General features: G+C 36.9%; 1 protein-coding gene across 1 annotated transcript in view; it reads left to right on the top strand.

Moving 5' to 3' along the window:
* LOC309493191 (titin-like) overlaps positions 1-24107 on the top strand; it is a 442694-nt gene that overhangs the window by 403342 nt on the left and 15245 nt on the right. Inside the window, exons 31-34 of the mRNA XM_082162311.1 lie at positions 15519-15782; positions 15872-16168; positions 17718-17972; positions 18085-18372. Coding sequence (XP_082018437.1) covers positions 15519-15782; positions 15872-16168; positions 17718-17972; positions 18085-18372 — 1104 coding nt within the window. The remainder of the gene's footprint in view (positions 1-15518; positions 15783-15871; positions 16169-17717; positions 17973-18084; positions 18373-24107) is intronic.

Below are 24107 nucleotides of genomic sequence, written 5' to 3'. Positions count from 1 at the left end.
ATTTAACGCATGCAATAGTAAAATGAAGGCCCAGGTGCTTGATTTTTATACAACTGTAGCCATGGAAGTGATTGGAACACCTGAATTCAATTATTTGGAGGGCTGTCCCAATACTTTTGGCAATATTATGTATGTCCTTGGCTGAATTTGACCATAGTATAATATTACATTAACATTAAAATGATAATAATAATTTAAAAAAGAAATCCCAATCAAAACTTAAAATTAAGAACACAAAACATAACTTTTTCTGCATCATCAAAATCCATAAAGTCAGTCCTGTCACAGTACCGTCAGTCCTGTCACGCCATGGTCAGTCCTGTCACACAGGAAATTATGACAAAAGTGTACTATTTGAGGAAATATTAATTAATTAATCTCTTTAACTGTGTAGATGAAGGTGGGGGTATATATCAACTACTATGTTTTTGTAAAAATCTCCTATGTAAAGGTAGTTATTTTACAACTATATGAGTGTCTGGCGGGTATTCTGTGATTTTGAGTACTACAGTTGACCGAAAAGTTACTTATATTTCTTAAAGGAATTATAAAACCATGTTAGATACAATCAGGGACATGTGATCAATAAGAAAATGCTATTTGTATCAAAGAAATTCATTAGGAAACCATTCTAACATATTTAATTTATTTATTTATTTGACAGGGACAGTGTACATTAATTAGCATTGCTGCAAATGCACCAGAATTAGCCAAAAGGCTATTTTTCATCCGTTGTCCCTGGACAGATCTTAAAATTGTCTACCTAAAAAAAAAACACAATAAAAAGATTACAGTGAACAATACAAATATAAAAAGCAGTAAAATAGATATAACTCCTCACATCCTGTTGATAAATACAAGTTTACTAAAGTACAGACATTATAAAAAAATAAAAAAAAAGAATTAATATTATACACATTGACACAGCAGAGACACAAGTGGCAGCAGGTTGGATAGAGGGAAGTTACATATTCTTATTAGTGCTGACATGTCTGATGTGTTATTTTAGATGTTTTTTAAACAGAGTGTATGTGGTGAATTCTCTGATGTTCTGAGGGACAGAGTTGCACTCCTGTGCTGCTGTGACTGAAAAGGCACTCTGACTAAAAGCACTTTTCCGTAGAGGAACAACACAGTCTCCTCGGACCGACCCTCGTGTTACTCTCTGTGTGGTGTTTCTGATGTTTACAAACTGACTGAGTGGAGGAGATGACAGACCATGGATGATTTTATAAAACAGACAGAGGTTTGAATACTTAATGACATTTTCCCAACTTAAAAGCTTATGCTTTTGTAAAATGGCACAATGATGATACCTAAATGGGTTTTTATCCACAATTTTGATTGTCTGTTTATAAAGTGACTCTAAAGATTTTAGTGTTGTTTTATTTGCCTGTGACCAGGTTGTAAGACAGTAAGTGATATGAGACAGAACCATACTGTACATGAACATTTTAGCTGCCTGAAATGACAAGTTTGATCTTATGAACCGGAAATTTGCGATATTAAATTTGACTCTATTGCAGACCTTTTTTATCTGTGATTTAAAAGTTAGTTTAGAGTCTATTATGATGCCTAAGTATTTGAATTCTGACACAACTTTAATTTTTTCCCCTGTCACATAAATATCTGCCTGATTATTTGCAATGTTTGATTTAGAGAAGAACATTGAAACTGTTTTATTTACATTAAGTGTAAAGCAGGATTGATTTAGCCATGCATTCAGAGACAAGGGCCATAGACTGTGTGAGTTTTTCAGCAACTTGTTTTGTGTTTTTACCATGGGTATAAATGACTGTGTCATCTGCGTACATCTGAATATGGACGTCTGGACAAACAGAAGGGAGGTCGTTTATATAAAGTGAAAATAGCAGTGGCCCCAAAATAGAACCTTGAGGAACCCCCGTGGACATGGCGAGGGGCAGTGAGTGGTAATCACTGATCCTGACTGACTGTGAGCGATTCGGTAGATATTTATGTTGTTTTGAAAAAGAAAAAAATGTTCGTCTCATTTTATTTATGTCTATTTTCCCCTGTTCCAGGGGTGTAACAAGAGTGTGTGAAAAGTGTTAATTGCGTGTGTCTCACGGTGAAAGCGTGAGAGTTGGCAGCTTACAGGTATTCAAGATTATTTTATTAATCATCTGGCATGCGAGCTTCAGAACCTAAACTACAGGGCATTGATTGAAGGTCAGAATTATATGAGCTCTGGATGGATTGGCCAGATACTGCATACCTTCGCAGATGAGCTCATCACATTAAAAGGTGTCATGAGGTTTTCACAGGCAGTGAACTCGTACCATAATGTACCAAAACTGCAAAGTTCTCGAAGTAGTGTGTGACTGCATGGCCGGCCGAGGGAAGTGTTGTAGCCATACAGCAGGGCTACTGTACAAAATTAAAGGTGAATAGATAAAAATAACATTTCGTACAGCTACATCTGCTACAGCCGCCTACGGGACCAACACGCTACTTCCCCTACTTCCTTAGTAGCAAGGCACGCTGTAATGGCGGCGCTGCTTTACTTCGTGTTTCGCCGGATTTGTGTATAGCGGAAGTCACAGTATGTTGTGGGTTGTTTCCAAAAGCAGCCGTTCTTATATAGTGGGTCTAACTTTTCAGAGGCCATGGGTGGGAGAAAACTGAAATTAGATTTACAGCAAAACACATCACTTACATTTTCACATGTTGCAGAGGCTTCTTTCGGCTCACTGAAGATGTAGTCACTTTAGCAGCTGCTTGTAGAGCGAATATGACTGTTAAAGTCTTTAGTTTATGTACCGCTCTTAGTCACAACACGAAGGCTGAGGTTCTTTTTAACTGATGTTTAATGCTCTCTGGACTCAGACATCAACATCAACACCGTAGAACTGAGTAAAAAGGATGAATATACAACAAAAACATGTCATACAGTCAGTTACATGGAAAACACACATGACTTTAAACTCGTACATAAACAGAAAATACATACCACTTTTGCCTGCTTGTGAGCTAAGAGAGGGGGTTACATCTTGAAGTTTCTTAATTGCATGACTTATGATTATAAAGAGAAATACTTTAAACTTTGCGATGATTACATTATATGATCAGCAGAATTGCTCTGTAAAACTCCGACCGCAGTTCTGACTCATTATTCCGTGGCAAAAAACAGGAAGTGACATACAAAGGCACGATGGGAACAAAATAAAATATACCCAAAAAACTCTTAGAAAGAATAATTATTGCTCAAATATACAACAGTTGAGTATATAAATCACGACAAGCATTATAAAATAGTCGAAATATAAAAATATACAGATTAAACGGATTAAAAGTTGCTGAAATAAATGAGTGTTGAAGTACACAAGCACCATCTAGTGGAAATAAACATTATAGACACCCAAAGCTTGTCACAGCAAACACAGTTTAAGAGGCCTTGTTAAAAAGGTCATTAGTTATAAACCTTCTGATTAAATCTTTTTTTTTTTTTTTTTTTTTTTTTTTTTTTTTTTTTGTCGAAATTGATCAACTCTCAGCAGCCAATCAGCGTTCAGGCGAACATCTCCAACCCACAGTCTTTCAGCTGAACTTCCCCATGTATTATAATATAATTACATGCACATAATGTGTGGTTTCACCATAGACAGTAAAAGAAATGGACACAGCGACCACATTGGATTCAACGGAGAAAAGTGAAGTCAATTAGAAGCTCTCACTTCCTGATGGTCGAGCGTACTGTACAGACTCAAACTGAGCTGAACAACGTAGATGTGACGTAAGCAACCCGTCTGTCTTCTAGTAGCTGTGCCAAGAGAAATCTGAATCATTCCCTTCCGAAACTTGCAGAGACGGAGAGTGTGAGTAGGAGGTGTCCATGAGCTAGGAGAAGGAGAAACTTTTGCTAAGTATTCTGATAAATTATTTTGTCATTTTGCCTCCACATCCCCCCGATTGCCCGCAAGCTTCTCCTCCTGTCCATACGGTAATCTCTCTACTGTGCGACAGAGAGTCGCGTGGTTATGACGCAATCGTTAGCCTATTTGTACAAAAACTGCTTCTACGGGGCCATAACGTAAGACACAAGGTAATGGAGCCTTTTATACATTGTCGTGTTTCTTTAGAAATAAATAATGGACAAATGGAGTCTTTAAACACCTCAGATGTGAAGTTATTCACTGTCAAAGTGACTCCAAAATGAATGGGAGTCAATGGGATGCTAACAGCAGGTGATGGTCCGCTAATCAATGGCGGCGCCCGGGGAAGCTTCAGTTTTTTCTGAAAGATTACCCCCCTGGGTTTCACTGGTGTTGTGCGTCAATGCAAAGTAACTAGGCCTACATTATATTTGATCCTTGTAGCGATTATATGTACTTGACTTGTCTAATATATAGTTTTGCCGTTATTGTGCCTTAGCTTGTAAGGCTAATGATAGGAGATTGTCACGTCTTTAGACTGATGTTGTATTGTAGCCTATATATTATCTTTATGCTTTGATGTTTATATTGATGTGTGTGTGTGTGTGTGTGTGTGTGTGTGTGTGTGTGTGTGTGTGTGTGTGTGTGTGTGTGTGTGTGTGTGTGTGTGTATTGATGATGTATATTTCATCTGTGTTTTGGTGTAATTTAATTGCCAAAGTATTCGTTCTTGAGGTACATTTTAAAGTTGTAAACAACATAATACGCATGAAGCCCAGACAGATTCACAGACAGAAAAACTGTTTACGGTTTACTCTAATGTATGACACAGCAAGTTTTTCTTTAACAGTAAGACACAGTTTGTTTTTCTTTAATTATTAATCTCATGTCTGTATTTCTTTAAATATTCCTCATGTGTCTATTTTAAAACACTTATTAGTCTGTGTAAGTGGCCACTGGAGGCCGCTAGAGGTAATGCATTCACAGTCAGGTCATTCATGTGACTGGGTTGGAGGCTGGGAGCCCAGGAACCTGTATAGCTGATCAACAGTTTGCTCTCGCCTGATTTCTCTCATCTCAGAAGCTCAGGGACATATTTCAGAGACCTTCAAGCTAGCGGCTAATTCAGGAAAGCAGCAAGTCTAAAGTTTGTACCTTTGGTGAGCGGAGCGAGGAGTGTATTATGGCCCCATATCTAAGAGACGGAAAGGCTTTAAGGATGTAAAATGTCTATATTGACTGTTACTGGAAATTGTTTTGTTGTGTGTCTTGTACCAGGAAAGCTGCATGTGTTAAGTGAGCAAATTATTGTTTTATGTGTTGTTATTTTTAATGTGCATTGCACATATCCACAAATAAAAACACATAATATAGGCAATACCCCAATAAGGGAAACTGCTAATATCTGAGATATGTGGTGACAAATAAACGGGATATTCCCAAATATCTACTGACCAAGTCTCTTTCCGGACACCCTGTGGAGGGTTTCAAACTTAACCGGCAATTTACTTAAAGATGATTGTGCTTTCAACAGCCGACCTATTTCTTCAGGCCTAATAAAAGAGTTGAGCTCATAGTCGTGGTTTGACTTCTGCTCTGTTTCTGCTCTGTGGTTTTAACCAGAGTAGAGGAAACATTTATGAATGTTCTGCATCTTTAGTTTCATAAACCTCAAAATATCATCACAATATCAAAGATTCAAAGAATGTCTGTCATTTTCTTTGACTTCCCTTTTTTAGAAATCCAAAACCATGTTAATTTCTTCTCTAAAAGGAGGGTGATGAGAAGTGATGAAAGATGTCACTTCTTAACTATCCTTTCCCACGACTATCCTTTTAGAGAATAAATGAACATGGTTTTAACCCTCTAATGGCATGAATTGTTATTTTGTGAGGGAAAAAAAGTTCACCCCATTTTTTGGGAGCTTGGGGGTCCCTGATAATATATTCATCATAAAATGTGTCCAACCAATCACAAAGTAGTTTAAATTAGGTGGTTGCTAGGGTGTTCTGGGTGGATGCTATGCTGTTAGGCGGTTGCTAGGGTGTTCTGGGTGGTTGCCATGGTGTTGCTAGGTGGTTGCTAAGGAATTTTGGGTGGTTGCTATGCTGTTAGGCGGTTGCTATGGTGTTCTGGGTGGTTGCTATGGTGTTACTAGGTGGTTGCTGAGGAATTGTGGGTGGTTGCTATGCTGTTAGGTGGTTGCTAGGGTGTTCTGGGTGGTTTCTATGGTGTTGCTAGGTGGTTGCTAAGGAATTTTCGGTGTTTGCTAGGGTGTTCCTGGCGGTTGCACATACACACACACACACACACACACACACACACACACACACACACACACACACACACACACACAGACACGCTCACTAACTCACACACACTCACACATGCACACACACACACACTCACTCACACACACTAACTTGCTCACACACACTCATTTCACCGAACAGACATGTCAGCTGATATTATTTATCTTTTTTTATTTTTATTATTATTATTATTATTATTAAAAAAAATAATAAGTAAAGGAGCAGTGTCGGGTTCAAAAAGGTAGTTTGCTGCCTGAGAGCAACATCATGCCATCTTGTTGTGGACAATTATCAGTTCATTTGTACATATGAGTTCATATTGAGTCTCTGATCATTTGAAATGAATATAGTAAAAGATAAGTTAAATATTTTATAATGAATATCTTTGTTTACTTTCTTAGAAACAATCACACTGGGCTTTAAATGTTGACAAATTGCTGCAAATGATGTGAAATAGGATGAAAACACTTTCATGATGAAGATTTTTATCTCATATTACAGAAATAATGTTTTTAATAAAATAAAAAAGGATGTAAAATATGCAGATTCTGCCAGATTTGAATGACATTAGATTACTTGTTTATTCAATCCTCATGTAAAACAAGCTTTATTAAACAAACAAGCTATTTCAAATGCATCCACTTTATCAGCAACAGGGATTGTGATGTTGACTGCAGATCGCTGGTCGACAGCTTGTGTGTTTCAGGGTCCTAATGTTCTCCAGATTCAGGGTCTGTTAACACACATTAAGGAAACTTTTTAAAGGTCAGGACTCATTTTCCAAAAGGGCCTATTAACTTTATGAACTTACTACTACTAACCCTAACCCTAACTTAAAGAAGCTCTGGCCTTTTGTGATTCTGTTTCTCCAACCATTTCTTCAGATCCATCGAGTCGAGGCCTGTTATACTGAGAGCCGAAGCGCTGAGGAACAGAAAACACCTTTGACCAGCAGCATTTTAGCTTTTATGGAACGACATTTTATGATAAAAAGGCTGTGTATTTCATTCACTGATATGTTGTAGAGTTACATTAGACACACATTAGATGTCACGTGGTGATTTCACTTTAATCACTGTCTGTCTTCTATGTGTGACTGTGTGAACGAACACAATAACAGTGAGAACAATCTCCATCAGAACTGAGCTGGAAAATGTGATTTTCAAGTAGATGAACAGAGCTGTGACAACTTGAATAAATTAGTAGCTAAATATCTTAGACTGGATCTCTCTTTTCTTTATCTGTGTATTTCTGTGTGTAGAGATTTGTCTCCTCCTCCCTCATCTCTTCTTTCTAACACAGGAAGTGTGTGTTTAACACTCAGCGCTGTTAACACAGTCTATTAATGTGACAGTATGGGCTCCAGTGCACTGCCTCTCATCTGTGAGTATTTGATCATATTCTTTACTATCTTCTGTTTTCTGTTCCTAATGCATTGTATTCAGCTGAAGATGGGATATAATAATGAGTGTTGTGTAGGAGAGTCTATGAATCCACAGTCTCACTGCTTATTGTATTATTTATTGATCAGGGGCCGTATTCACAAAGAATTTTATCTTACCACTAGGAGTACTCCTAAATCGCACTAAAAGATTTTAGCTAGGAGTTTTCTCTTAAAAGTTATTCACAATGCCTTTCAGACCTACTCTTAGTAAGGAAAAATGACAACTCCTAAACTAAGAGTGAGTCTTCGTTGCTATGGATGACGTCAGTTCTCATGCACGAGCTTCCTCGCAATGATCACGGTGATTGGTTGTTAGATGACAGGGCCATCATGCAGAACATAACACAGACACACCAAATCATGGAATTATGACATCTAAATATGTCTGTGTCCTACACAAAATAATAATAGTAATGTCATCGAAATGCATATATAATGACGTTTGTGCAGGCCTCAGTGAAGTGTAATTCTAAAAAGGCAGAGAGAGAGAAAAGTCGTGAATTAAATTAAATTAAATCAAGATAGCCTAATACCCTAATGAAAACCACCACTTGCCTAATAATGAAAAACGACACTTGCATTAACACTTGCTTGGTTAATTGACATCCTATTAGCCTAAACAGACTACTTAAAGCAAGGCAATGTTGCTCCTATTGAAGTAGTTGAATGACGGCGGATTATGAACTCGCCAAAACGGAAAAGAAAGCCCAACTGGACGCAGGATCAGTTACTGCTGCTGGCCCAGTTGGTGCAAAAAAAAAAAAAAAAACCTTAATAAAAGGGAAATTTGGCACTGATTGGGTTGTTGCGATTAGTTGGCGCTGTTATTGCATCCCTCACAAGATCCACAACCATCAGTATTGTTGCTCCTAAATTCGCCAGTTAGGAGCTACTTTTAGCCTTAAAATTCTTTGTGAATACGGCCCCAGATCGTATGTGATGATGTTGCGTGTTGATCAGATAAAGAGGTTTATGATGCATTTATCTGTGTGATAATGCGTGTGAAAGATGTACTTTTGCTTAGTTTTGCTGTAACATCTTTCCTCCTCTTTCAAGTAGTTGAGATAAATCAGATGTATTTGTGTTGATGTGAGTTAGTGTTGAATGATGCTGTATCTTTAAATAATCTCTCCATCAGAGACTCAGAGAGTTTGAGAACAGAGACCGAACACACACTCATCTTCTCTATCACTTCTCTTTCTCTCTGACTCTCTTATTGAGAAATAACTGCAAAATTAATTTGGCCAATTCAATTTCATTTTTCAAACAGTTTATCAAACAAAGTAGAGCTTTTCTCAGAACTAACTTCTCTTTTCTGAGACACGTTTCAGTTATTTTTAACCAGTTCGCCTGAACTTCATATTTAGTTGTTGTATGATGTCAGTTCACACGTGTGTCAAAGTAACCTCAGGTTTCCAGAACAAGTTCATGACGTCGACATATGAACATGTTCCACCAATGCTGGACAATCAGGAAGTGTCTCAGACTTTTGTTGTCCTTTTAAACGTATTTATTTATTCATATTTTAGCAACGCTAATACATTTTATTTTGACAAATGTCTTGATTGAAAACTGTGCTTGAGCTTTATTTATTTAAATAGAAAATATATCGATACATGTTTAATGTGGTTTAAGGGCTTTTTCACACTAGTTTGTTTGAGAGACTGCGAGCGGTCGACACATTAACATACTGGGGTCTGAATATGGTTTGTTTTTGGGTCCTTTTAGGAGGAACTGAGATCATTTAGTGTTGACATGAATTATTTCTGCCGAGGCGAGAGCTCTTGAAGTGCTGAAACACACGAGGTGTGAAAATACTCTTAGACCAGAAGCATGAGGTCACTTGCAGGAGGTTTTCTTTCTGGTTGTGGTTAATTTCAGCTGTAGGCTACTATATCCACATTATTCTACTATAAAGTCACAGTTAGGGGTGTGCACGAATATTCAAAACTGTTATTTCTTTAAAAAAAAGAAAACACAAAAATTCAAAAAAAGTAAAATTCGAAGTGGATCCATGATAAATCCCAAGCACCCCCCAAAAAATAAAAAAAATAAAAGTAATTAAATTAAAGTGTACTATATGTGAAACACACTAAGTGTCCAAATTATTTTTGCAGCCACTATAAAGTCACAATGAAGTTGATGGTGACGATGTCAAACAGGAAGTGATGTCATGTGTCTCAAACACTTTGGCCTGATTTGGTTCTGAAGCTTGTTCTGTTCCAGTGAAGAATCAGTGATGTGAAACGTTAATCACATTCATGTTAATATTTTCTTTTTTAACATGTGTATGCAAGTGTCTTTATTCATGAAGTGTATCTTTATGTACTGTGATATAATGTATTGTAGTGGTGTGAAAGGTGCATGATTCTATAGTATTTTATACATTTTTAATAGTGTCTTTCATGTTAGGGTCAGGAACATGTTATACAGGCAAAATTCAATAGGGAGCAAAAAAAAAAATATTAAAGAAAATACAAAACTTTAAAAAAAAACACAAAACAAGAGAACAAGAAGAACTATGAAGAGAGTTACAGAAATACACTGACATCACATTTATTGATGAGTATAATGTCATATAATGTTGTATGTTGTGAAGCTCAGTGGTTCAAACTGCTGCTTTATTGTTGAGCATCAGTGAATCAGTGAATCAAACAGTCAAGTCAAGTCAAGTTTATTTGTATAGCGCTTTTCACAATACAGATTGTATCAAAGCAGCTTCACAGTATTAAATTAAAATAATACAACAAAGTTTGTTTCAAGAGGAATTTATTGATTGATAAAATTAAATTAAATATCCCCAAAATATCCCCAACTGAGCAAGCCAAAGGCAACAGTGGATCAGTGAATCAAACAGTGAATCACTGAATCGACTCTCGTATCAGTTCACGAGTCCTGTGATGTCATCGTGTGTGATGATGTTAAATGCTGGACAATAATCCATCAGTTTTCCCCTGAATGAGCATCACAACAGAAAAACACTTTCAGTTCATGTAGAATAAACTCTAGACATGTTTCAGTGTGTGATTTACATTGTGTTGAATGAATGGAAAAGCTTCATATCTGTTTCTTCTGCTTTTAGTGCTGATGTCCCTCGTTCACTCTGGACTCAGTCAAGGTACTGTCCGTTACTGCAGTACATTTGAGTTTTTAACTAATGTGAATTATGTTGTAGTAGTTTATTTGTCTTCATGGATACATCAGGATCCCACATTTGTCCGTTTGCTGATGTTTTATGTCCATGTTTTGCATATTTCACAGAATCATCTGACTGTAGTTCCTTATGCTGCAAAACATTACAGAAATCTGATATTTATTCAATCAATCAAACAGTCTTGCAGTTGTAAAGTAGTTCAGTCAGACATTGATTTCAAAAGATCATAATCCACTGTATAAAACAGAAATGAGTTTTGCACAGTGAGATTTATTTGCATATTTCTGAGTTTTTGCTGCAATATTAATGATTGACTGTGTGTCATTAAGATCTTCAATGCTTAGCTTTATTCATTCAGTGTGGTTTGGTTGGAAGGGCTGGAAGAGAAAAGGGCTTGAGAACAGACAGATAGAAGTTAGTAAGTTCAGTTCAGATCTTTAAACACTCAGACTGTAAACAGCATCATCTACTGGTCAGAACTGGAAGAGCAATAATACAAAGGACATGCAGACTGGATACATATATCAGTTTCATTTAGTTTTTACCAACACATACATTTACATGTAATCATTACAATTTACAAGCAAACTAGGTTTTTAATTTAAGTGTTTTTCTCCTGATGAAGTTTTGAGTTCATGACAGTGATCTTGATACTGAGATGCTTTTCAATATTTACTTCTATGTTTCTCAGTGAAACCTGTAGTGACGGTGAAGCCAGATCAGCGTGTGTTCATAGGAGAGACAGTCACTCTCACATGTGTCATACAGAGAGGAGACATTCAGACATACAGCTGGTTTAGAGATGGAGACACTGACTATCCATTAATAACAAGAACAACAGCAGAGTTCAGTTTCACAGCTGATGTGTCTCGCAGTGGTGAATACAGTTGTAGAGGAGAGAGATCATCAGACTCACACACAGACTTCAGTGATGCTGTTACACTGACTGTATCAGGTGAGTCTTCATATTCACTTCTGTTTATTGATCATCACTTATAATTTCCAACCACATCTGTTCTTATAAGAGGACTGACAATTCACTTTTAATTATTCAGTAACTGCACACGTCTTGTGTGTGTGTGTGTGTGTGTGTGTGTGTGTGTGTGTGTGTGTGTGTGTGTTGTGTGTGTTGTGTGTGTGTGTGTTGTGTGTGGTGTGTGTGTGTGTTGTGTGTGGTGTGTGGTGTGTTGTGTGTGTGTGTGTGTGTGTGTGTGTGTGTGTGTGTGTGTGTGTGTGTGTGTGTGTGTGTGTGTGTGTGTGTGTGTGTGTGTGTGTGTGTGTGTGTGTTTTGTGGAGGTTTTGGTTTATTATAAAATCATGTAAATTGTGACTTTCCAGTGTTATAGGCGTCTCTATCTTTAATTTTTGTGCTAATTTTGAGAATGTTATTAAAGACCATGATAACATTGAACAAGCAACAAACATTTTATTAACGTTACTGTAAGACTTTTTGTTCATAACTTTGAGAGATCCTTAACGTTAAAGTTATGATAACGTTCCCTGTTAGCTGGTTATGGTAAAAGTATATTTATCATAAAGGCTCAACACAAAATGCACACATCCAGCGGGCAAAACAAACTCAGTGAGGATCTCAACCACAGAAACTGCCAAAGGGAAGAGAAAGTCGGCACACCAGCTCCAATAATAGAAACATGTATCTCATGTTCTCAATGGCCATTAGACTCGACACTTCACCTGTGCTGAGAACATGAAATATGCATATATATATTTATATGTTTTTGTAACTGTGTAACAAACTGTGGTTTGCCAACTTTCTCTTCCTTTTTGCAAAAGTATATTTATCATCATATGATAGAATGGCTCCATGAACTAAATCCCTCTGGAAACCGTTGGTCAAATGCTTTGCTCAAAGACACAATAGTGATGGTTAACAGTTCATTCACTGCAGGGTTTATACCAGCAACATTCCCATTTACAACCAGCGTTTACAACCGAAGGTCCTTCTGAACAATCAGTTTTATTCCCTGAATATTATAGCACTACTGGTACATGTCCAGATAAACATATATTTTGTGCATGCAAATACCCTTATATATGATATTAAATAGCATATCAAACAATGAAGTGCCATGGTGCTTAAACACTGAACACACTCTACACACAGTACACACACACACTCTACACACTGTACACACTACACACTGTACACACTACACACTGTACACACTCTACACACAGTACACACACACACACACACACTCTACACACTGTACACACTCTACACACAGTACACACACACACTACACACTGTACACACACACACACTCTACACACTCTACACACAGTACACACACACACACTCTACACACTGTACACACTCTACACACAGTACACACACACACTACACACTGTACACACTCTACACACTCTACACACTGTACACACTCTACACACTCTACACACTGTACACACTGTACACACTGTACACACTCTACACACTCTACACACTCTACACACTCTACACACTCTACACACTCTACACACTCTACACACTCTACACACTGTACACACACTGCATTAGTATCGGTTGTTGGTATCGGAGCATTTTTATGAGTATGAATATGAGAGCGCAGTATCGGGCTGATACCAATACTGGTGTTTAATATAGACCTTTCTCACTGGTGGTTATGGGCTCCAGAAAGGCCGCTGTGAGTAAGTTCAGTCACTCAGAGCTCATGGTGAACAACACAAACACATTCTCAATCTCAACAGATCATCAAATCCTGGAGTCACCGGCTGTGTCTCATTTCGAAGGCTGAATCCTCCGGAGGTCACATTTATCTGCCGCAAACGTCATGAGGCTCTTCATCTCAGTAAACTGACCATTACATTCCCATGAGGAAACTACAACAATTTACACTTCACTAGCAATAACGCTCAGTGTTATAATGGTGACTGTCCTGAAATAAGACGTTCTTTATGACGTATGCGGCCGATAAATGTGACGTCAAGAGGACGCAGCTTCAACATGACACACAGATCCATGAAAACAGAGGCTAAGAAGCAGAGTGTCGTTCTTCTCCTTTCAATAAGCAATTTACATTCTTAGTGCAGATTGTGCAATTGTTACAGGTACCGGCTGACACCACGAAAACAGCTTATAACTCTCTCTGGAAACAGGATAAATAAGTGAGACGGCAAATTCTGCGTCCGTTTTTCATCTCGCTCAGCAGAAAGAGGAGAGAGGATTTATTAAACATTCACAATTTAAATCCTCCTCTGTTACAAACACTCAGTTGCTCTCTATGAAATAAACACGACTTCAAAATAAAATACAATTTGTCTTTTTTTCGTCTTAAAGCAAATACTGAGTTACAAGTTTTGTGTGATTGAATAAATCAAAAGGACAATAACCACTGTTACCCTGTAAGTTAAGTCTCTTTTCAACTTAAAATAATACATAGTTTATGTTACCACTTACATATGGTTCCTAAATGCATTTTCCAACTAAAATCATTTTTACTCTTCCAAACTGCATGAGCTGACAGATTTTTAACTTGTTTTTTAACAAATTTAACATTTGTTTTTAACATTAGCTTTTAACCATTACATAAACTCAGTTTTTACCATTAGCTTTTCACATTTTACCCAATATCATACATTTCAAAACTATTAGACTTTACAAAAATGTTCAAGGAGCTAAAAATAAAACTCTGTCCGACGTGACTTTGATAGCAACAGGTGACGTTACCAGGTGCGAAAATGCGCTACTGCTATATGTACATATATGTCCACATATTCATAAAACAGCCTTATTAGCGGACATTAAAACATTCAGTGACATGTCAACATATTACACTTCAGGTACGTAGTTTAATTTACTATTCCACCAACCTGGAAACAGGAGAAATAAGTGAGACAGGGCAAACTCTGCGTCCGGTTTTCTTCATCTCGCTCAGCAGAAAGAGGAAAGCTGCAAAGCGGACCAAACTGACGTAAAGCACATTAAGCGCCACACTGCCCCCTGCTGGCGACCCCACAATTACTCCTGACCTCTATTTAAAATATTGTAGTGCAAGGATGGTGGAAACAAGTTCATTACCCCTGAACAAATATTCAAAAACATTAATTATAAAATTACAGAAACTACCACAAATGTGATAACACTTTAGTGGGCATCACACACAATCATTATAATTTTAAACTTATGTTTTAATCTTTAAACAGTTTTTATTACTGATTAAACTATTGAGAAGTATATTACTGTGAACAAGAATTATATTGTTTTTGATGGTTTCAATAAAAAAAAAAAAAAAAGATTGTCTGAACTAAAAACAGTCTGTGCTTGCAAAGATTATATGGCTGAATAAGTTTATTTTATATGTATGGCCTTTTTTTGTTGACATTTGTTATATGATGATATTTATCATATGTATTATTAAAAAGTTAAGATTATCCACTTACTCATCCATAAACTTACCCGGGTCTGTCACATAACCTGTTATGAACTATAACTAATATTCCCTGAAATTACCAGAGACTTTAACATTATTCTTTGAAAGTGCTGGAATTTTCTTCTCAATCTATATTTTTGTTATTATGTTTGGTGTCACTAGTGGAGCAGAAAAGACAAACCTTTAAATCAACATTAATTACAGTTTTGTATAAAAAAGAATGATAAGTACAGAAGACTAGTGAAAGATATGAGCAATAACACTATATGAGCTCAACACTGCATCACTGTTCACTTCCAGATAAACCGATTCTGACTGTAAAGCCCCAGAGTTCAGTGTTCACTGGAGACACAGTTACTCTCAGCTGTGACGGGGGAAGCTCAACTGGATGGACGTTTCACTGGAGGAAAGACTTCAAAGACTCAAACTGGGAATCCAGTGATTATGCAGGAACTAAAACAATCAGTTCTGTGAGAGTCTCTGATGGAGGAACATACGAGTGTATAGCACAGCGAGGAGAATACTACACACACCTCAGTGATGCTATAAAGATAACAGTGAGAGGTAAATGCTCTTTTACTTTTTTTTTTGTGAAATCTAATTTTGAGTTTTAAAAGATTCAAACATGAAGTGTGTGTTTGCTCATTTCACAGTGAGACCCAAACCTGTAGTGGTTGTTCAGCCTGATGTCCGTGTGTTCAGAGGAGAGAGAGTCACTCTCACATGTGACATACAGGAGACAGGAGTCTGGAGGTACAGCTGGTATAAAGATCAAGATAACAGCAGAAGAACAGACCAGATCTATTACAGCGCAGAACAAGACCAGATCTATATAATCACATCTGTGGATCCGTCTCATGCTGGTCGGTACAGATGTAGAGGAACTCAGACTGAAACCCCACAGTACTCAGAGATCAGTGATGGAGTTACACTGACAGTATCAGGTGAGTGTGTTCATGTGTTCCTCAGACAGAAATACTTGTTTGTTTGTTTGATTTGTTGGTAACACTTTACAACAAGGTTCCATTTGTTAATACATTTGTTATTTAATAATATTTGTTAACATTAGTTCATAAAACTATTCATTGTTAGTTCATGTTAGCTGAGGTCCATTAAATAATATTCACAGCTGCAACTTTTGATTTAATAATATATCAGTAAATGTTGAAATTAACATGGACTAAGATTAATATATGATTCAAGAGTATTTTTCATTGCTCATTTTAAAACTTTGTCTGTATCCCATCACTGACAACATTGAGTCTACAGATTTATTTTAATTATTTATTTTTAATATTTTGCATGTTTTAAATAGATCCGATGTTGCATTGAAATGCATACATACAAATAAAAAATAAAATCAGTGTAGTTTTTTTTTATATTCATTCATAGTGTATGAGATGTGGGATAAACGGATGTTTCGACTGCATTAATGTGCACATCGAAGCTCAAATAGCATCTGGTTACTCTATGATAATAATTTCAGCCTCATGTCAGAGATAATGTTTTAGGAGTGTAGAAGCATCGGACCATTAGACTTTCCTGTCACTAGATAAATGTGTCACCACAGGGGCAATATTACAATTTAATAGAAATAAGCACATATAAATATACTTAAAATACATACATAAAATACATAAGTAAATAATACAAAAATATATATGAATAAATTAATATTTATCATAATTGTAATATAAATAACTCAGTTCTTTCAGGGCAAAATGAAAATTAAAAAAATTAAAACCAAGCCTTTAAGTGTCCATTTTAGGAGAAATGTAAGGTTCAAGTCTGAAAATCTCACAATAACTTCAGCATTCAAAATGATTAGAATTGCTTTCTTTTTATTTCTTACATTTATCTGCATCTTTTTTCTTTCTTTCTTTCTTTCTTTCTTTCTTTCTTTCTTTCTTTCTTTCTTTCTTTCTTTCTTTCTTTCTTTCTTTCTTTCTATTTATTTATTTATTTATTTATTTGTTTGTTTGTTTGTTTATTTGTTTGTTTGTTTGTTTGTTTGTTTGTTTGTTTGTTTGTTGGTTGGTTGGTTGGCAAACATTTAACCATCTATATCCAGCAATAGCAAAGTGCCAGAAGTGTGAGGTAGCCTTAGACCTGAGCTTAGCTGAGACTTTAACTTTTGGCTGTCTTGAAAGAGAGACACATCTTATTGATTCCTGTTCAAGGATGTTTTGATCCTGTCATGCTGCATGTTCTCATTTGTTGCCTTGGTTATTAATTATGTTCCTCATCTGTGTTTAGTTTAAGATAAACTGTTTAGTTTGTGGTTTTGCTTGGATGGTCTCCTTGTTTTGTTCTGTTGGCCTAAATGAAGACTTCTCTAAATCAATATTTTTGCTATTCTATTAAGTGATGTCACTAGTGGGAGCAGAAAGGACACTTCCCTTTAAATCAAAATAAATGACAGTTTCAATAAAAAAAGACAAGACAAGATATGAGAAATAACATAAATGAGCTCAACACTGCATCACTGTTCACTTACAGATAAACCGATTCTGACTGTAAAGCCCCAGAGTTCAGTGTTCACTGGAGACACAGTTACTCTCAGCTGTGACGTGGGAAGCTCAACTGGATGGACGTTTCTCTGGAGGAAAGACTCAAACTGGGAATCCAGTGATGATGCAGGAACTAAAACAATCAGTTCTGTGAGAGTCTCTGATGGAGGAACATACGAGTGTAGAGCACAGCAAGGACAATACTACACACAGTACAGTGATGCTATAAAGATAACAGTGAGAGGTAAGTGCTCTTTTACTCTCTTACTCTTTTTTTTTTTTTTTTTTTTCAGTGAAAGCTAATTTTGAGTTTTAAAAGATTCAAACATGAAGTGTGTTGTTTGCTCATTTCACAGTGAGACCCAAACCTGTAGTGAAGGTGAAGCCTGATGTTCGTGTGTTCAGAGGAGAGAGAGTCACTCTCACATGTGACATACAGGAGACAGGAGTCTGGTGGTACAGCTGGTATAAAGATCAAGATAACAGCAGAAGAACAGACCAGATCTATTACAGCGCAGGACACCAGATCTATATAATCACATCTGTGGATCCGTCTCATGCTGGTCTGTACAGCTGTAGAGGAACTCAGACTAAAACCCCACAGAACTCAGAGATCAGTGATGGAGTTACACTGACAGTATCAGGTGAGTGTGTTCATCATTTCATCACATCACTTAACCTGAAGACATTGAGTAGAAAAGAGTTTACTTTGTCTCACACTCAGTCAGATTATGTTAGTTAAGAGTTTGTAATCATCTCTATATACAGTGACAGGCTGATTATGATCTCAGATCTTTTCAGAGTTCATTATCTAGAGAGCGGGGAACAGCCTTATACTTTTTTACTTTCTCAGTTTGTGTAAATTCACTTGGGGTTCAGAGTATTTATTTTTTCCCCACATTAATTTCACACGTCTAGTACAATTACGTGGTTTTGTTTGATTAATACAGTGTATAGTTTTTTCTTGATTTCCCCCGAAAGAATGGAAGTGAAATGTGACAACATGCCCCATAGGTGGAGTACACTGTAACATGACCACATGACACCTTAAAATGTGATAGAATAAAAAAATATACAAGACAAACTAAAATATTTTGTCAGTAAAATACAATTATTATACAATTAAATACACTTATCTTGACCGACCGCACTCCACTGGCCGCGGTGGCGGTCTTGCTGTCATTTATAGATCTGATGTTGCAGTAACTGAGGTTTCATTGCCTTGCTTTTCATCATTTGAATGCTTGGCTTTCAAGCTGACTGGTCTCTCATCAGTTCTTGTGTTGAATATCTACCACCCTCCCAAACTTAACTCTGCATTTTTCTCTGAATTTACTGAGTGTCTGACACTTGCCAGTGCACTCAGTCCAGGTATTCTTTTAACTGGTGATCTCAATTTTCATGTTGACAATCTGACTTGCAATAATGCTGTGTGCCTCACGGATGCACTTGAATGTTTTAACTTCACTCAGCATGTTGACTTTCCGACACACAAACACGGACATATATTAGATCTGGTCTGCACTTCAGGAGTATTTATTGAACAACTTGAGTGTACTGATGTATGTATAAGTGATCACAAGCTCATCACGTTCAATCTGACTCCTCCTTCTTTGCAGACTGTGAAAGAACGTGTTATCTGTTTTAGGAAAATCAGTGATATTGATCTTGATCTCCTTAGTCATACTATGGGCGATTTACCAGTTGCAGCCTCTACTGATCAGTATAATGCTGCACTTACATCCATTCTGGATGAGTTTGCTCCTCTGAAAAAACGTGTTGTGTCTTTTAAGAGATCATCACCCTGGTACACATCGGAGTTGCGCAAATTGAAGGCATTAGGCAGGCAGTTGGAGCGGAAATACAAAAAATCTGGTCTAACAGTTCATAGATTAATGTTTAATCAGCATCAGATTGAGTATCAAAATGCTCTCAAAGCTGCAAAAGGGGCATATTATTCTACTATTATTAGTAGCAACATTTCTAATCCCCGTGTTCTGTTTAGAACAGTCAATAATTTAATCAAACCTCCGAGTGATTTTAACTGTTCCACCATTGAGCAGTGTAATGCATTTCTCAATTATTTTGCAACTAAAATTGAGAATATCCATAACGTTATTGCTTGTGAGGTTGCTTCTGAGGTTGTGGAATTGCATCCTCCTGATCTCTCTGGTCTTGTTTTTTCAAGTTTCAGTGCTGTTGACTCTGATTTTATTTCGAAACTTGTCTTGTCTATGAACTCTACTACTTGCATACTTGATCCACTCCCTACGACTGTTTTAAAAAATTGTCTGCCTGTCATTTTACCCCACATCACTACCATTGTAAATGCCTCACTCATTACAGGAAATGTCTCTTCTGCTCTAAAAATGGCTGCAGTTACGCCAGTTCTTAAAAAAGCTGGTAGCGATATCACTGACATGTCAAATTATCGACCCATTTCCAATCTACCTTTCCTGGCAAAAGTGCTTGAGCGTGTGGTTGTTGGCCAACTCCATACTCATCTCCGTATGAATAGCCTATTAGAAAGATTTCAATCGGGGTTCAGATCTGGACACAGTACAGAGACGGCTCTGGTCAGGGTTCTGAATGACCTCCTTATTATAGCTGACTCTGGGGCATGTGGCATTTTGGTCATGTTAGACCTTACTGCTGCATTCGATACCATATGTCATAGTATACTATTTGACAGATTGCATAAGTGGACCGGGCTGTCTGGAACGGTGTTAAACTGGTTTGAATCTTACCTCTCAGGTCGTTTACAATTTGTCTACCTGGGTTCAAACAGATCTGAGACTGCTTCTCTGTGTCAGGGTGTCCCTCAGGGGTCAGTCTTGGGTCCGATTTTATTTAGTGTTTATATGTTGCCTCTTGGGCAGATCATTCAGAAATATGGCCTGAGCTATCACTGCTATGCAGACGACACCCAGATTTATATCAGCTCTCAGCCTGATCTTAATTCTTCCTCTTCAAAACTGTCTGACTGCTTAATGGAAATTAAAGGGTGGATGAAACTCAACTTTCTGAAACTAAATTGCTCCAAAACTGAAGTCTTGTTAATTGGCACTCCTTTGAATGTCAGTAAAAGTAAGGATTTTAGTATTTCAGTAGACAACACCAAATTGTCCCCTTCTGGTCAGGTTCGTAACTTGGGCGTTATTTTTGATGCCCAGCTAACTTTTAATTCTCATTTTAAAAACATAACGAAGGTTGCTTTTTTCCATCTGAGAAACATTGCGCGCATTAGACCGTTTCTCTCTAGGCCTGATGCAGAGAGGCTTATCCATGCCTTCATCACGTCAAGGCTTGATTATTGTAACTCTCTCTTTGCGGGTTTACCAGCAAACTCTATTAAGAGGTTGCAATATATACAGAACTCTGCCGCACGTGTTTTGACTCACACATCATCTCGCCATCACATTACACCTGTGCTCCAGCAACTGCATTGGCTTCCAGTTCAGTCACGTATTGATTTTAAAGTTCTGATTTTAACTTATAAAGCAGTACATGGGCTGGCTCCAGATTACATCTGTGATTTGGTTACTCCGTCCATTCCTGCTCGCTCTCTCCGCTCTGCTGGCTCTCTCTCTCTGTGTCAGCCTCGTTGTAAATTAAAAACTATGGGGGGAAGGGCCTTTTCCTGTAATGCGCCAAAGTTATGGAATACATTACCTGCGTCTATCAGGGACGCTGATTCTGTGGATTGTTTTAAGAGACTTCTTAAGACACATCTTTTTAGTCAAGCTTTTAATTTATAAATTGTGTATTTATGATACTGATTTTTTATTGCAATGTTTGTTTGATTGTTTGATTATTTTGTTATGTATGCTGTAGCGCTTTGAGTATGTGAAAGGCGCATTATAAATAAAATTTATTATTATTATTATTATTATTATTATTAACTTTTTCATTTAAAATAATGGCTTTTTTTTATCATTCAAATCAGATCAAAAGCACGCACATCCAAAGCAATATGTTGCTCAAATTGGGTGCTCGACAAGAAAATTTATAAAAAAGGGGAAAAAAGTTGGCACACCATGGCTCCAAAATATGAAAATTTAGTAATAGACTCACACACAGGTGGTAACGTTTCGAGCGCGTAGGCTCTTTGTCAGACAATTAAGAATTGAACACACCACACCTTTATACTCACAAGTGTCTTTTTCTGGGTGACATTGGTATTGTTTTTATTATTATTTTATTACAATTTTGAATTTTGAATTTTTATTTTTGGGGGGGGGGGGGGAGGGGGGGTTGTCACTTGTGAGTATAAAGGCGTGGTGTGTTCAATTCTTAATTGTCTGACCAAGAGCCTACGCGCTCGAAACGTTACCACCCGTGTGTGAGTCTATTATAAAATTTTCATATTTTGGAGCCGAAAAATAACAGATTTTAAAAGAACTGCTGTATTAGGCTACATTTAGTAGTGCTAATTCTGTAGCTAGTGCTTATTTAGGTACTAGTGCACGTGATAGTATGTCACAAAGTTGCATGAGTAAATATATCTGCAATATTATACACAAGTACCATATCTGCTAAACCACCCATACTACTTCTGAATAGATGTCTACTTCATAAATTGAAATCTCACTGAAAGCTCATTTTTTGAGATAATTTGGAACACAACTTGGCTTTGATTTTCTTGCAGTTTTAAAGTAAACATGTTTTGTAAAAATATATATTTTATATAAATTATTATTATTTTTTACATTATACATTTTCATAAACTCAAACTTCTATAAAAAAAAATAATTCAGTTTCACTTTCATAATTTTCACTTCTGCAATAATCTTCCAAATGTCTTCTTTAAAACAAGAGCAGTCATAGGTCTATATTCCTAATCATTCTTGAATTACAACTATTTAAGTTTGGATAGTGATGTTCATGTCTATGTGATAAAAGAGGGGTGACAGTGAAGGGGTAATGTGTACACTGTTAGACTTTAATTTGCCGTAATTTTACAGTTACTTACCGCAAAAAAGCCCAGTAAAATACCACTTATATTATTTACGGTAAACTACTGTAATATGCACTGCATTATGGGTATTTTGTATGAAATTTACAGTAACTTACTGTATATGGAATTTACAGTACTTTACTGTTTACGCAAAAGCAGTAGTGCTACTGTAAATGAAGAAGACAGATTTTTTCAAGTTTGTATATATGCATATTGTATTAATGTTTTAGGCATATTAAAATATCATATGATAATGTTTTATATTATATGATAATTTTTCCCCCATCTTGTTCTGCAGATGAAAATCATGAATCTGCATTCTTATTTTTAAGCTATGCAAACACTGGATGTTTAAAAGTTAAATAATAAATAAATAAAAATAAAAAACACGTTGATGGAAGGATTAAAATGAGTTCTTAGTGAGAGACCAGAGTAATTTTTTATATGAGCATTTTGTCCAATAACAAAAAAAAAATATATATATATATATATATATATCAGTGATGCGCGGGTCAATGTATAAACAACCCGCACCCGACCGACGTTTTCAACTAACCCGCCCGCAACTCGGACCGCAAAAAAAAAAAGAAGAAAATATTGTACCCGACCCGCTTCCTGACCCGCATTTTTTTAAAGTAGTAAATGCATAGCAAGAAGTACACATGACAAAGCCAGCACTTTGGTCATCATCTTTCATTATTTCGGCAAATGTCTCCCACATTTTGCTCTTTCTGTTTTTTGTATTTGCGGAGCTTCCACTCCCCAGTCTTCACCTTTTCTCTTGCCGCCTCCATCTATACCTGCAGACTGAGCTCGTGCCTTCGCGCCAGTTATTCAGCCAATAAAGTGTAGCAGATGTATTTCATAGAAAATTGCATGTGAGCGGAGTGTGGAGCGGGAGCGAGCGGGCGGATCTTGGACAGAGCGCAGAGCGGCATTTTTAAAAGGATGGAGCGTCGCCCTATTTCCCGCTCCAATTTCGCTCTGCGCACACCACGATTCTGAAGCATGCTCAGCCTGACTCAGTTGATGACTGCAAGATGGATTCTATTTTCAGTCAAAACTCGGCTCAATAATGGAGTTCAAAAAGTAGGCTACTTCAAAAAGGAAAATAAGAAGTCATACAGGTAGGCTACACTATAATATAAAACGAACTATAATGTGGTAGAAGAAAACGAATGTGGAGACATCGTTTCAGTCAGTAAAGATTCATTTTGGAATCTAAAAAGACACATCTCTCGAAAACATGCAGTGTGCTATCTGAACACGCTGGGAAGAAAGCAAAAGGTTAGCAAATTGAATGGCCTACGGTAACTTGTAACAAAGTGTAAATTAAATATAGTGTAATATTCAAACAATTGATACAAGCCCATTTCAATTTTAATCCTGCGCGCTGCGCAAAAGTTCAGTTATAAGAATGTT

This window comes from Leuciscus leuciscus (genome assembly GCF_965113295.1).
Source record: "Leuciscus leuciscus genome assembly, chromosome: 2".
Classification (NCBI taxonomy): Eukaryota; Metazoa; Chordata; class Actinopteri; order Cypriniformes; family Leuciscidae; genus Leuciscus; species Leuciscus leuciscus.
Note: the sequence above shows the minus strand (reverse complement) of the source record. Positions and strands in the feature narration are given on the sequence as shown.